Source organism: Lonchura striata, chromosome 12 (assembly GCF_046129695.1).
Source record: "Lonchura striata isolate bLonStr1 chromosome 12, bLonStr1.mat, whole genome shotgun sequence".
NCBI lineage: Eukaryota > Metazoa > Chordata > Aves > Passeriformes > Estrildidae > Lonchura > Lonchura striata.
Window position 1 is genome coordinate 7,726,880 of NC_134614.1, and position 16,318 is coordinate 7,743,197.

The 16,318-nt window shown below is 39.9% G+C and overlaps 1 protein-coding gene across 8 annotated transcripts in view; it reads right to left on the reverse strand.

The window, feature by feature from the left end:
* Positions 1-16,318, reverse strand: part of DOCK3 (dedicator of cytokinesis 3) — a 183,835-nt gene that overhangs the window by 19,129 nt on the left and 148,388 nt on the right. For all 8 annotated transcript variants that reach the window (XM_021529159.3, XM_021529158.3, XM_021529156.3 and 5 more), the window contains 10 exons: positions 15,425-15,485; positions 14,844-14,937; positions 14,013-14,161; positions 9,311-9,397; positions 7,613-7,717; positions 3,697-3,838; positions 2,831-2,997; positions 2,206-2,292; positions 1,568-1,747; positions 509-592 (listed from right to left, as the gene is read on the reverse strand). In XM_021529159.3, coding sequence (XP_021384834.1) covers positions 509-592; positions 1,568-1,747; positions 2,206-2,292; positions 2,831-2,997; positions 3,697-3,838; positions 7,613-7,717; positions 9,311-9,397; positions 14,013-14,161; positions 14,844-14,937; positions 15,425-15,485 — 1,156 coding nt within the window. The remainder of the gene's footprint in view (positions 1-508; positions 593-1,567; positions 1,748-2,205; positions 2,293-2,830; positions 2,998-3,696; positions 3,839-7,612; positions 7,718-9,310; positions 9,398-14,012; positions 14,162-14,843; positions 14,938-15,424; positions 15,486-16,318) is intronic.

Sequence of the window (16,318 nt, forward strand, 5' to 3'; positions counted from 1 at the left end):
ATCTTTCCAAACTTTCAGTTAAGAGGGATGTGATTATCTGATTTCATTCCCACCAAAGCATCCCGCAGCTTTATCTCCCAAGCTGTTTCAAGGAGACACTATGGAAAAATAAAACTGCAGATAATATAAATAGGCATTAAGTTTTCATATGTGTCTCTGCCACTTTAATCTCAAGCCTGACCTGTCCTGCCTCCGATTATCTTTGAAATTTGCTAGGAAGACATAGTTAAAAGTGCCACAAATGAATGGCAGGCTTGAAAGCAGCAAGATGTCTGTTGGAGAAAACAAAATCAATGTACTTTCAGCTGAGCTTCACCTCACATCCCATAAGGTGAGTGACTTGTCATAATTGCCTTGCCCACTTCCCTTGTTTTTTGTTTGAATGTATTTAGCTCTCCTGTACCAAAAGTCTTTGCTTCTGAATGAATCAGTTGGATCTGACGTTTAGACTGACTGCTGATGAATCCAAACAATGTAGCAATGTTCTTCTGCACCTGAAAAATAGTACCTGTTCCTGCATGAGTTCCTTGAGCTGGGTGATCTTCTCTGCGTCTCCGGGGTGCTTTGTGATATAATCCTTATCAAAAAAGGCCTGCAGGAAGAAGAAAAAATAAAGTGCCTTTTGCTTATGGGAAGGTGTTTCATTATAACTTGGAGTCAAAGGATGAAAGGAAAAGGTCCAAAAATCATAGGAAAACAAAAAATATATTAAGGTAACAGCAGAGCTTAATTTTATTGGTTTTTAGCACTCTGGGATGCAGAGAAAATGGGCTTGGCAGCTGAAACGATTCTGTTGAATCATGACTCTGACCAAGTTTCCCTCTGTGACAGTGATGAGCAATACAACTAAGCCTTTTATCTTCCAGTTATTTGAATTTTATAGTTTCCTTCACATAACTGCCTAAAGCTAAAGGAATTTAGTGAGTAAATTGGCAACTAATGTAAAGCCTGAAGAGCATTCTCTCCCTGGCTTTGTTGTGAAGACACATTCCAAACCCCTGAACCATTGCTGCAATTTTTCAGTATTTTACCCTAAACCTACCTTTTGCAATGCTCAGTTTAAGTAACAGCGTGCCAGAGATTATGCTGGATAACATATTGTATTTAACATCATTTTACTTCTACAGTGAGTCTGAAATTAGCCCATCAGCAAAGATAATGGTTCAGTAGCATGAATTAGTGGTTTTTCCTGATTCCAGACCTAATCAGTTACCACCAGTCCCACAGCCTCTATTGCAAAATGAATCATAATGTAAGCAGTATTAAAAAATCTACTTCATTGTTTTACCTGCCAAGTGAGGACTTCCAGGTAAGCCAAGTGTCATCTTTGAGAAACCCCACTGTTACCTGTACCTATTTCCATGTGAGATCCCAGTTCCACCCCTGGAGCCTCCTTCATGTTGCTGTGCAAGCACTGATGCAAAATAACCAAGCAGGGGGTGTAACCCCATCTTTAGATAATGCACATGAGAATTCCTTATCTTATTAAGCCATACTGTAATTGAAACAGAAATGCAAATAAAACTGGCAAAGGGTGATACTCAGTGAGAAGCAGAGCCTGGCTCACCTCCTGGTACCGCGCAATTCCCCCATTAACGGCGGCATCAATCACTCCATTCAGACACATGCTGAGAAGATTAATGTTGCCATGCATTTGTTTGTGCTGGTACTGGCTTATCAGTGTCCTCAGCTCCTGGTTTTTGTTCTCAACCACTTGAATAGCATTTTCCAAAGGACTTACTTCAACCTCAAAGGCAATAAAATATACTTTAATTCCATGGACACTTCACTGAGATTTATTATCTTCCTTGTAATAAAATGGTACTCCAGGATTGTTCAGTGAGCTCCCTTCACTTTTACTGCTTTGTAGAAAATTAGCTACATTAACAAACTCCACTGTTGGCAGTGCTGGATTTCAGGTCACTCAGCTGCAATAATAGATGTCTTTCTATACACCGAAGACATGGCAGCAATGCAATTATTCCATCCTTTTGGCACTGTCTCCATTATACTGTTAGCTAATACAATTCCCCTGGTTACATTCAGCCATTGTTTAGATGAAGTGGTAGAAAAAGGATGTATTTAACCCCTGGTAAACACCATTTTAAACTGCAAGATTTCAGCCCAACAAGTTTTAAGCTGCCTATCTCATGTCCTCAGTAACTCATCATTTCAACTCCCAGTTATAGGAATTATGAATGTTACCAGTTCTCTTCTCTCCACTTCAAACCAACGAGAGATCCCAGGCAAACTGTGAGTCAGGGTCAGAGTGGTGCGTTCAATCCACAAGCTCTGCAAGGAGTAATTGAGGCTGTGAGGAACAATGAATCACAACCACATCCTCTGCACTCTTACTACAAGTGCAGAGGGGGCAAGGCTCAGAAAAGAATGCATTAACCTCCTGAGCATTAATTCTGTAGAAGGTCTTCCTGAAAGTCACTTAAACAACAAAACAGGAATTCAATATGCTTGAAATAACACATTCAACATTTCTATTAATTTTTAAAACTTGTCCAATCACCAGTTGTGTCATGGGACCCAAAAAGACATTGCAGACCTGTGTGTAAGTAATTAAAAAAAAAAAGTCCAGCCAAAGAAACAGTGTCTCCAGGCACTAAAATAACACACCTTTAAACTGGACAATGCTTTAAGCAGGTCAGAACTCAACAATATTCAATCAGACCATGGACTTAACCTGTTGCTTGAGTTACTGTAGTATCTTTGGCTATCAAATCAGAATTGCCTAAAGGGCTCCATCAGCATAAAATAACAAGACAGTATTCACTTTGAAGAGATGAACACTTAAACACAGCTTATTTGCTACTTCTACCTTAAATTCGTTCTCCTTGTCCTTGGGGCCCTTGTGGAAGGGTCTGTCGTAGCGGAACTTGCGGATGTTGTTGACACGGTAAAAGCTCTTGATGCGATCAGGGACACGGTCCATTTGCAGCACGTCTATATTGTCTGGGATGGGAGTCACTGCATAGATCTGTAAATCTGGTAATTGTGCAGTCAAAGAAAGCTTTATCCATGTATTAGGAAAGACAAATAGGAAACAGCAACCACACAGGAGGCTCCATTTGCTGACAGTGACTTTATGGTTCAAATCCTGCACAGAATCCATGCTGTCCTCTCAGAAGCCAAATAGTGCAGGTTCCATGACTAAGCTCTCCAAAGTCCCTGCAGCTCCCTTAAATGTGATGTGGTTCAGTCCTTAAATGCACTGAGCATTGTACTGGGTGTGCCAAATCCCAGTACAGGTGACCAGTGAGAAGAATGAAATTCAAAGCCTCAGGTATAAAAAGGTTCAACAGTTTTAAAGAAAGGGAAATTGCAAAAAAGTAAAATCCTGATGGAAGAAAAATAAGCAGAATGTAAAATAGCGCTTTGGAGCTAGTATCTGTTCCCAACAAAATAATGACCAAGAGAAGATACCAGGAATACTCCTAAGGACACACACTGGGTGTGATGCCAGTGCTGTTGGTAAAGCATTAAAACATGGATATGACCAAGCACAGCCCTTTCCCTTCTACATGGAACATGACCTGCATTACTTGCTAAATAAAAATTCACCACTCTCTCCAACACCATGTCCCACAACAAACCAGTTACTGTCTGCTGCAGACAGGTATGGTTTTGTCCATATCCAGCTCTGCCCCAGCTCCAGGGAGAGTCTGCCCTTTCACAGAAGGATACACTGGGCATCACACTGCAATATGGAGTCATCGGGGTGGTTTGGGTGCTGCATTGCAATGGCTTGGGGGAACTCGCTCAGCATCCTCTGCTGGAAGGCTTCCAGCCTCTCATAGTCATGGCCTCGACACACGTATTCTTTGTTCTGCAAGGAGGACAAGCATAAATTAGTGTCCTTAAAAGTAAGTTAAATTTTACTGACTTCTATCTCACTTCAAATGTTTCTTCAAAACCAAAGATAAATGACAGTGGCAATCTGCTAATGTGAGAGTCGATGTATTTCATCCCTTCCTTTTTCTTTACAATGTATTTTATGAAGAACTGATGAATGAGGAGACTATTCCACTGGTCTCTGAACAGCACAATGCCTCTGATTCAGGCACACCCAGCATTCAGTCCTGTGGTCCCTTCTTACCTGCTTTTCAGAAAAGGCACTATTTTTAATTGGACTATACTGAAATGTATGAACTAAAACTTAAGTCACCAGCTTGGCTGTTCTACGCTAGGAAAGCTGCTGTCAAATACTATTTATACCAGATGGATGAAAGTCCTGAGGTTCTGACAGAACAGAGGGAGATATATGTTTATCATTTTATAAGTTCTCCTTAGAAGTTGCAACAAACTATTCACAAAAATCACTGTTTAATCATTGCTGTATTATCACAGCCATACAACCCAGACCTGATGGTGTTGAACAATATGTGCTCAGGAACTCCCCTGTCAATAGTACAGTAATACAGAAAAGCTTTACCAAGAATTCTCAGTGGCCACTTAACAAACTCCCCTTCAGACCTAAAAGCATTTCCTCTTGATGAACAAAATTTCATTTCTGCTAATAATGGAAAGCTGCATTTAGATGAATCTTGAGGCATTAAACCACTAGTGCAGAGTTCTTGGATGCTTTTTGAGCCATGTCTTAACTTCAAACAGCATGATACAGTGTTTCTAAATTCCTTAGTGTCAGGAAGATTGTATTCCAGTGTCTTAACCCTCTCACACAAACCACAATTTTCATCAATATGATTATTATCTCCTAGTGCAAGACCAAGCAAAGCAGGCAAATTACCTAATTTTGGTAGTTTAAACTCTCACACATATAATAACTAGAATAACAGGGAGGGTTTTCATCTTCATAAGGTGATTTAAAAAATTATTTTGGAGGCTGCAATATATGCAAGAATGTGTTTTTAATTGCTCTGAAAAGGGGATGTGGCCAAGCAGTTCTTGATCTTGGTAGCAAAACTGAAGGGAAAGTAGCAAAACCAGAACATAAAACACAACCAAGGAGTTCAGTTATCCTTGGCTTTCCATTTCAGCTTTATGGAAAGGATCTCTTGTTCTGGCTTTGACATGTGTCACTTTGTATGCATCAGTCACAGCAACCAATGGACTGAGAGAAGAATCACATGATGAGTCTTGACAGTTCAGTCTGTAATGCTCTCACTTTGCAGTTATTATTAAATTTGGAGTGAGCCCATGTTTGAAGGTGAATCTCTTCATGACACTGCTTTCTCTGTTTTAGCTTTTGATTGAAGCAATCTAGAAAACTGTAAGCCTATAAAAAAAGTTATTGTGATTCTAAAAATAATGCCCTGAAAACACCTCAAAGCTAAATTTAATAAGACTTCAGACAGATGCCAGCACAGATCTCAAAACATGGCTTGTCAGGCTTTACTTGAACTTCTGGTAGACAGAAGATATGGACAGTTTTAATTTAAATTTACTTATGTAGAAAGGCTAGAAATAGATGCAGAATTCATAGAAACATGAACAATGACTTTTCTAGACAAAGGATCTTCAAAAATCAAAGATATAGAAAGAAGTGGTTATCTTCTGTCTTAAGCTGTACAGCAATAGAAAAATACATGAGAAAAGGGCTTGGAGTTATTTGATCACTTAAAATCACTCCTGTATCCATTTGAAGATTTTAAATCCATGTAAATCTTTTTCTTCTCTAGAATAGCTGCTTCCAATCTCTTTACAGTGTGATCCATGCTGATGTGACTGCTAATGGGCTTAGTCTGTGCTCCATAATGTGTGTGCTGTATGGATCATTAGGGAAAGAAAGGAGGAGGATGACTTTTAATGAGATTGCTACATTAGTAATCTGCTATCAGAAGTACTGCTACCAAATATAATTGCAGAATTAACAAGGATTATAATTATGTACGGTTGTGTTCGCTGGTAATTTCTCCAGCCAAGGATCTACGTTGTTACAGCACTTTGCAAAGAGCACAGGAAGCTCAAGCAGTATCAAACACCTTGGCCATGCAGGATCCCAGGTAAAAGTGAGGATCCACAAGATAAAAAGATAAGCTCCAGTCATTGACAGTACTTCAGATGTTAGGAAGGCTTGTGTGCCATGATGACTGTGTTGTTACTTGCTGAAATATTTGTTGTTAGATATAAAAACCAGGAATTGTCAGTCTTCCCTGGAGATCTTCATGGGGCAGCTCTAGGTTCATACTGCAGCACCCATCCTTTCTTTGGATTCCTCTGCAGGGTCTTCTACACACTGCTTCAGGGTGCTACATTCTAAATTCTGTAAGGAGCAGCTGAGGGAGGAGGGGATCAGACTGGAGAAAAGGAGGCTCAGGGGGACCTTCTCACCCTCTACAATTCCTGACAGCAAGTGGCAGCCAGGTGGGGATCGGGCTCTGCTTCCAGGGAACAAGGGACAGGAAGAGAAGAAACTGCCTCAAGCTGCACCAGGGGACATTCAGGCTGGACATCAGGAAGAATTTCTTTGTGGAAAGTGTTGTCAGGCATTAGAAGGGGCTGCCCAGGGGGGTGATGAAGTCACCATCCCTGGACATGTTAAGAAACAATTGGATAGGGCACTTGGTGCCATGGTCTGGTTGAAAAGGTGGTGATTGGTCAAAGGTTGGATTGATGATCTTGGATGTCTTTTCCAACCTAAATGATTCCATGATTCTCTGATTCTGGCACTGTTCTCCTTCAAATAACATGAAACCACCACCCTTTATGCACTGGTATTTCTTCTCCTTGACCAATTTCAACTTGCCTTTATTACCCCTGCCTGTGTTTCCATTAAAAGACTGTAACTAAACCCCAAATCCTTGTTTAAAAAACAAAAAAACAACTTCATAATCAGAGGGGAGTATAAGAGGGCAGCTCTCAAAATGCTGCCCTCTTTGTATGGCTTTGTATGGCTTCATCCTATGTACCTTGATTGGTGCCATCTCTTGTCAAACCATTCCTTCAAAGAGAACAAAAACCATGCACCTCCAGTCCTTGAAAGTTTCTAGTTACCTTGTCCTGTCACATTCAATAGCATCTGCCATCAATTTGCAGGCAGCTCTTGGAACACTTGTCAGATTATATTCCTTCCTTGCTCTAAACTAGCAACAAGATGCTGTATAAACAAATACCCATTTAAAGTTTGATTCCTCATTAGGACAAGAAGAAAATTTCACTTTTAAAATGGATTGGTACACCAGCAGACAATGAGTTCCAATTGAGGATGTGTCCAAAGAAGCTGTTTGGCTTCTGTCAAACAGAGGAAATTTTCACTTGCACATAAGAGTCATCAGACTGGGATTAGAATTCTGTCAAGTGAGACTTTTTTTAAAGTGTGATAATTTGAGATGATGAAAATTAGTTGTAATGACCCAACATTGCTGCAATACAGCATTTTGCTTAATATAGAGACAATTTGTGCTGCATATGCAGATCATCAAAAATTCCCAATGGTGTGAGTCAAATTTCTGATCTCTGTTCCCAAGAATATTCCCAGTGGACTGTGTCCTTCAGTTCAGCTAGAAAAATGTTTTTATTTGTGCAGGCATAAAAAAATATGCTGAATAGTAGACATCATATATCCAAAACAAAAATACAAATCCTTAACGGCCACTCTGAGCCTGGTCACTTTGTCACATCCTGTATAAGTTTGGCTTACCCGCAGGAAAAATGGGAATTTTCGACCATAAAAACCAACTCTGAAAAACTCTGGTTCTAAGCGCTGCTGTTCCATTATATTGTCATAATAGGTAGCTTCCATTTTCTGTGAAGGAAAGAGATAGCTGCTATCAGACCCTTAAAGTTGCACTTAAAACATTAACATCTCAAGACTCATTAAAATATCACATTACTCTTTTACCCCTCCATTTCTTTATGAAAAGACCACAATTCTGTTAAAGATAAAAATTATTAATTAAACCAGTCTACATGGTGGGACGGACTAGAATATCACCATACTCATTTTACATTTTAGAAGATGACATATGAATTTTTCTTAGTTTATCTTATTTTAAATTAAACAGGTCTTGCATGTAATTTTCTTTGCATTGCAGAATTAATGGCAAAGCTGAGATGAAGATCCACGTTGCCTGGCTCACAGTGTCCTATTCTCTCCTACAGACCAAAATCCATACCACTGCCTGGGAAATTACATCTAATTGGGTTTGCCTTAATTGAGTTGAGGGGCATGAAAAAGGATAAAACAAAATTAAATCTACAGCTCTGTGCACCAGAAGGTTTAACATGGAAGAAAAAGGTGGTTGGAAAGAGGAAAAGTACTTTTTTTTTAGTTCCAATAAGTAGTTTTGTGGAATTGTGCCAATAAAGATGAAGAGTGGGATTTCCAGGCCCTCTGGCAAACTGAACCTCCATTGAAAGGCTCACAGGAATTTCACTGTAGCAAAAGGTGGCTCTTCAAGAAGAACCAGTTTGACACCATTACTTCCACTGCAAGGAACCCTAACTTGCATCCTGGTTTGTGGTCAGTTATCACAAACATTAGCTCCCTTTCCAGGAAGGAGAAGGTCCCAAAGTCATTGCAGGAAGCATCAAGGAATGTGGTGGTGATGTGAATGGCACAGAGTGCACAGCCAAGCTGGTCATTTGCTCTCTTTGGGGCTGCTTTGGAGAAAACAGGTTCTTCAGAAGTGCAGCTGCTGTCTGCAGCATCAGACCTTGCTAGACAGGTGTCTTCAGATAAAAATAAACTGGATTTTTTAGAAAGAGAATTTAAACGACTGTATATATCCATGCAGCATAAATCTCAAATTTGGATACATGTATGCTACCCCAGGGGACAGGAGGAGATTAACTATTTTCATATACAGAAAGTTTTTAAATAATAATAGGAGCTTCAGCTTTTTCTGATTAAAGTACAATGGTGCAAATGTGCCCTGATTTCATCATGTTGTTTGGTTGTACCAGAGGAGCAGATCCCTGTAAACTGGTAAGAATGCCATAAACACTTGTCTTCTTCATTCTCTCTCTCGTTTATCTTATCTCACTGAGACACAAGTTGTCCTTGATCTTTTTGGAATTAAAATGAAATATGTATTAAAATTAGGATATTTTATGCAAAAATATATGTAAATATGCCGTTGCAATGGGAAGTACAGCTCCTGTGTGTGTGTGTGCTGTCTTCATATACTCACATGATTTTACTGCTACCAGATTTTGGAATTATTTCAATGGACCTACAAAGTCATCAATATGAATCAATGGCAAGGAGTCTCAGTGAATGCATGGAGCTCTATAAGGAATGTGATTATTTTTTAAACTCAGAATGCTCTGACAGGAGAGCAAAATGCTCTGGGGAGTGAGGTAAGAGTCTGCAAGGAGAGAAATTGCTGCCACTCACCCGGATCCAGCTGAGGCTCTGGTAATCATAGAGGCTCTCGTACTGGATGGCCAGTTCCCGGCACAGCGGGATGCCGAACTCCCAGCTCTGCGGGGCCAAAGCAAATCACACTCACAGCAAACACAATGCTACTGCCAGCTCAGCTGAGAGCAATATGGAAACTCAGCTCTGGGAATTCATTTGGTATGAAATAGCAGAGATTAGATGTGAAAATGCAATGTGGTGAAACCATTTCCATTAAATAGCAGATCAGTTCCTTCTAAAAGATGAGAACAGAGGCATATGTTCCGTGGAAATTACAAACATATACTGCTTGTTCTGACAGTTCATTTATGAGACTGGGAACTTATCTGGAGAAAGAGAATAAAACTAACAATTTTTCTTCATGCTAGACACCCCTTCAACCCACCCCCAACAGCTCCTTTGCTTCCTGCACTAGAACTTCCTGGAGTACAGAGTTAGGAGTTGGCTCCCCAGCAAAGTGCTCCCCTTCCCAGACTGCTCCTTCCCACTGAAAGCACAAACTGTTAGGCAGTGGGAACACTCCAATACAAATAACATCTTCAGAACTGACCTGCATTACTGCAGTGAATCAATATCCATATTCAGAAAGCCACATTCTTTTCTTCAGCTCCCAGTCCCACACAATGGATCTCTCCTAACACACCATACTCATCATCCCAGAGGTGAGGAGGGAAGAGACCCATTTTAGGCACACCCACACTGAGAGAAAGGCTCTTCTGTTACCTCAAGTGGCTTTTTGGAGAGCTCATTTTACACTAACATCTCCTCTTCCATTACCTGCACACACTGGAAACCTTTTGGGGGAGTGGCTGTTTCTTACCATGCTTATGGTAAAGGATTTAGAACACCAGTTGAACCTTTACTGGATTAAGTTTTATTATGCATTACTGGGCTAATTTGCCAGTCGTTTTACATGGGACCCTGCTGTAGTGAAAACAAAATTGATGTGTGAGTTAGACTACCCCTTTAGTTTTAAGAATATTAATAGCAATATTGTAAATTCTTGGAAACAGTCATTAAGAGCAATTATGTAAAATATCAGCACTTAATATGGAAACAGTTTTTCTGGTTACATGTACCTTCACATAAAAAAGTGAATCTCTACTGTTTGATTTATGAGGCAGTTTACAGTATTTCCCTTTAAGCTCACATTTGTAGTGTCTGCTCTCTCCTTACTACCACTTCCTTACTGCAGCTCTTTAGCTTAATTTAATTACAAAAGTTTCAATAAAAACTTTCTAAATAAAGTATTTTACCAGAATAATTTTGGATATTCTGATTGTATTTGTAGTTTGGGAGAATGGGAGGCCTGAGATTTATTTCGATCAATGCAATAGACACAATAGGAAAGGAACTGAAAGACCAGTTTCTTGACTATTCTGAATATTAGTGAGGTATTTGTGATCTCAGATTAACAGGATTTTTGCTGTGGATTGTCAAAATCCATGACACACAAACTGATCCACTGAACTGAGATCAACCATAGTCAGTTAAGTTGTTTGTATTTGCAAACTCAAACACCACTGCATTTTTTATGGTTGCAGCAAATTCTTTATAGAGATTTACAGCACATTCTTATACATAGATTTTCAGTCCTCAGCTGAACTATGTTCACTTCTAAAACATCTAGCCAGGAATAAATGGCTTTTTTTCCCACAGAGAGTGCGAGCAGTTTTACTTCCAAATGGGATGCTGTGACTAAAGCCTCCCTAACTCTCTGATCAGTCTTCTGGACAGAAGCAGAAATCTCACCAGCTGTTTTCCCTCCAGGTGATCTGAGGGATATAACCTTTTCATGCTCTTTTTCTGATGTCAATTAAATTAACAACATATAACCACATCTGATTTTGCTATATACTACCTCTTCTACACGAACCTTGATACCATTCCTGTCATCCTAACTCAGGCTCTCTCCTTCTTTCAGTTTCCACACCAAGAAATTCCACTGTGCTACCTAAGCATTCTGCAGATACAAGATGAGATAGAGAAGTGAAGAAAAACAACGTACAGGTAACTTCCTAAAGAGAAAATAATTTGTAGATATTCAAAAGAAAAAGGAATGAATGGATATCCAAGTCACTGGAGCTTCAGTTTTAAAATCTGTGATGCTAACGAGTAGCATCTTCACAGTACAGATAATTAATGTGTAATTCCAAGTGACATGCAAGTGCCACTTCCCTCTTCAAATAACTTCCTGATATCTCCACTGATAATTTTCCTCATTAGTGCTTTCTGTTTTGCTGACCTGTGATGTGTTTGCATGTTGTGTATTACTTGAAAGCCACATTCATAGGTCATTTATTGTAGCTTTCTCCTATGGCATCAGCAACTCTCAGCTGACTGCATACAAGGGGGCACAGGTAGAGACAATCAACCCCTCTGAATGCCAGCCTGCATTTACTCACATCCCAGTGTGCAGACTTCTTCTGGAAATGATTCCCATGAGGGTACACAAGAGAAATTATTTCAAGTGTTGGGTATGGGAGCACATGATCAAAACTAAGTGCTTTGGGAGTGCTGCTTTGGGTCTCTGTGTGCACTTGGCTGCACTAGGGAGAACAGACCCAGCACTGCCATGCTGGGAGCTGCTCAGAATCACCAATTAATCAATCCAGCAGTGAACTGGACAGAAAAGGGCTGTGTAGATCCAGGCTATTGCTGTGCAGAAACATGATCAGTCGAGTTCAAACTGTTCCATTCACGGATATCTTCAACCAGAGAACTTTCAAGTTTTAACGGTCAGTTTTAACTGAGGGTTAAAAATATCTTCAGTTTAAATTATGTACTTGCACACACTGTCAGCTGAGCCACAAACCAATTCACAGCATAGCAGAAATCAGCAGAAAGGGGCACATGACCAGTGAAGGCTAAAAGGGCTTTGGAACACCGTGTTCCTTCCCAGCACAGGGCTGCTGCTGATGCTGCTGAGGGTGGGAGTCAGTTCTGCCCCCACTGCAGCATCCCAGGCCTGCCACAGGCTGTGCCACTGGCATGTCACAAGACATCCTTGTGGGCAGTTTTCCTCCCATTCCTGTCCTGAGAAAACTCTCCTATAAACAAATGCAGATTTTTTACAGTCTGCCTTGACAACCTCACTTGGTGGGAGACGCCAGGAGCAGCATGAGAAATGGAACTCTGGAAATGCAACTGAAGGACAACAACAAATCCTGCTCTGCAGAACCTGAGGAGGAACCATCTCAGGATAGTGCAGAAAGAAGCTGACAGACACAAGTAGAGGGAAGCAGGTTTCTTCCAGTCCCTGAGCTGCTCCCTGTCACAGAACAAGAGTGCTGAAAAGGAGGATTTGGCTTCTCAGCATCTTTCACTTCCATAGTCTGAGTGACATACATACTGCTTAAGTGGATTAGTTAATCATTCAGCTACCATTTGTAATAAAGGAGGATTAAAACACAAATCAGTTAACTCCAAAAACATCCAGTGGGGAGAAAACTCAAGAGGTTAACACTCTATAATCTGTTAGGAGTTTTATAGCCTAATGACATCAGTCAATTTTTACTCTACTTCACTGTGTATATGGATTCCCTGTTGTTGTCAAAAATACAGGCTCACTGGCTTTCCATAGTGCCTTCTATCATCTTTGTCTAGTCAGACAGTACAGTACTGCAATATTTGCACAAACCAGTTATTTGTTTGCAGTCTGAAAATCCCTGAAAATTTCTGAAATGAGAAAACCATATGCAGTGTTATCACAAAAGAGCAACTCTGGCAGACACACAGCAAAAAAAATCTAAATCACTTCCTCATAAATGGGCCATTTCTTCCGTCACACAGGAATCTGACTTCCTTTTGCAGGTTCTTTAAAAATGTTCCTGCCATATGCAACTCCTATTTTCAGGACTAGGAATGAATTGTCTGAATGGCAGTCCCATAAGAACCAACTCACATTTGTATTTAATGCCATGGTCATTGGCAAAATCAAGGCACACATACAGATATTATCTCCCAAGAACATAAGCTGTAGGAATTTTCCTAGAGAAGGGAAAAAATTGAAAATACTCCAACAGATGATGTCACTTTTAAAGTTCACCTCTGAAATGTTGCTAAACCCCATGACACAAAGGACTAAAACATCTACTTCTGCAGTAATTGAAAAAAAAAATTAACTGTAGAAAACCCATACTCAATATATGAAATTGAAATGGATTGATTTTCTTCTCGTGCAGTGGATGGAATTGCACTTTAATTGAAAATCACTTTAAAATAAGTGACACTGAAAGGACTTAAGTATTTTTCAATAAAGAGACCCCTATAGCATTTGCCTGCCATTTCTGTCTGTAGGTTAAGCACAAAACAAGTTCTCAATTGAGTCATAGCACAGCAGTTTGCACAGACAGCTACAAAATGCAATCCCGGTCCCCAAAAGCTGAGGAACAGCACTCTGCCACATCAGCTGATCCAAGGCTTGGTTTAAAGGTTTAAAAATGTTCTGGTGTTTGTCCTGTTGGCCTCCCTAATCCATTCCAAATGCCATACAAAATGAAATACCTTTTCTCATCTGTTTTTTTTTTTTTTTGTCCAGAGAGCCAATTTGTCATGCTATAAACCCTTTTGATTCAAATTTACTTCCAGACTACTGAACTGAGATGATGGCTTGCAAGCCCTAAGTCAGTGAGGAAAAGGGAAGGAAGCTGCTGGAAGAGAGAAGAAGTTGGCATACCTTCCCTTTGTTGAAGTAATGGATAATCTTACGGCACAGACCTTCCTTACGTTGCCACTCTGACTGAGATGGGTAATGCAGGAACTCTCTCAGAGGTCTGTCCTCCCACTGAAGCAACTCACAGTACAAAAGCAGTGTGAATGCAGCCTCTGTAGGAAAGGCAATTATGGAACACTGAATCAATGACAGCAAATAAACACAGCCAATACTGAAAGGTCACAGACCTGCTTCTGACACAGTCTGTGATTTCTGATCTATTGTTTGGAAAAAAAATCTCAGCTCTTACAGGACCATTCAATTATTCAATTACTTAAAATAGCAGCACATGATTTTTAGGTACAAATCTATCAAGTTTCTTTTTACCAGCTTCTTGATTTAAATGCACAGTCAGATGTTCAGATCTGTAGCTAGATTTGGGGCCTGCAGCTGCAAACAGAGCTTGGCCAGCACAGCATTAGAGTTCATACACGTTCCAAGTGCTCCCTCAGCACTGCAAGGTGAGGAAATATGACAAGTGATAATATAATGGTGCTTTTGCTAATCTTCCTTTAAATTTCATTCCACTGTTGTGATTTTTTTTTAATCCATCTTCTTCAAAGAACACTTTAATGTAAAATCTGAAGTGTAATGCAATATTCGTGTGGTTGTGCAGGCATAAACAGACATTATTTAACTTGAAGAAAGGAGCTGGGCCTCAGCTTCTTGCCTTCCCACCTGCCATAACTGATTCATGCAAATTATTACCAAAAGATTGAGCCAGATATTATATAACATCACGAGAGTTAAAAATGTAATGAGAAGTTCAAGCAGACTGTATAATGTCTCTCTCACCTGTGTAGTTCTCAGCCTGCAGGTGCATGTCACAAAGTTTGTGGATATAGCGGATGTACATCTCCTCCTTGTTAATTTCAGATTTGTAGAAATTCTGTGAAAGAAAAAACAGAGCCGTAACTCCAGCAACTCTCCATTCAAGCACTCAGCAGCATCTGTGGATGTGAAAAGTTATTGAAAGAGAACACATTCTTAGTGGAAAAGAAAGAGTAATAATTCTTTTCACACTCACACTGATCTAACCCACTAATTTTACTGTGGCATGATATTTTTTTCAAAATGAGGGTAGTCAAAAGCTGAAAGAAGAGGTGAGAGGAGTTGTAGAACCTGTGTCACAGGGATACAAAGAACTCAGCTGGACACAGCCCTGAGGAGCCTGACCCATCTGGCCCTGCTTAAAGCAGTGAGTCAGATCAGAGGCCTCCAGAGGATCCTCACAATCCTCATCATTTTCTTCTGTCATCCCAGTGCTTGGATTCTGAAGCCACACTTGCCTGACACAGATTCCTATCCCAGCCTTTCCCATCCCAGTTTCAATGAGATTGCACAGTATCACAAAGAGATGAAGGAAACATCTTTACCATTAGGTTAACAGTGCAGCCAATCTTCTTGTTTTCTGTTTCATCTCCTTTCATACAGTCCCTAAGAAAGCAGAGCAATGTTGAAACAAACATCTGCAAAAACATTCCTTTTAAAATAAACTTGAAGCTATCTTATCTTCCAGACTTTCCCTGGATGACAAACAACAGATAATCATATACTTAATTATATAAAATTCCTCTAAGAAAAATTTCCATATTAGGGCTTAGATGATGTGAGATCTGAGTGTCCCCTTACAAGTTTGTGTCTGCGAACAAGCACCTGAAATGACTGTTCCTTCATTTCTTATAAGAATCTGATAAAAAATCAGATAACAGTGGTCAAAAATAATCCAAATACAAGGTCTACTATAAAAGTAAAAAACTCTTATTTATCCAGATGTAAACATTTAGTCCTAGTCAAAGGGTTGGCTTCCATAAATGCAGCTCTGCAGCATGGTGTGGCACACAAGGATACAACCTGAGGGATTTAGATTAGATTTCTAACTTTTGCATAGGTAAGTTAAATCACAAAAGTTATCTTTGGTTTCTGGAATATTTTAGAAATTATTTCTATTCAAATGGTACAAGAGACTACATTTTTAAAGCAATGACACAGCAAAGCATTTTGAGAACTACTACAGCTACTGACTGGCAGCTGTACTCTAAGAAATGCCTGTGTATTTCCAAATTTCAATGCCACATTCCAGTTCCCTGTTCAGGGAATGACAAATCAGCTGCAGATTGAAAATCAATTAAAAACTAGTATGTGTTTCTCAATTAAGCATGGAAATCTGTGTGTCAAAGCTGCCTTGCTGGCAGCTGTTTATCATTAAAAACCAAAATAACAGAAATCAAAATCACATTTACCCCCCCACCCTGCCCCCAAGCAGCTCC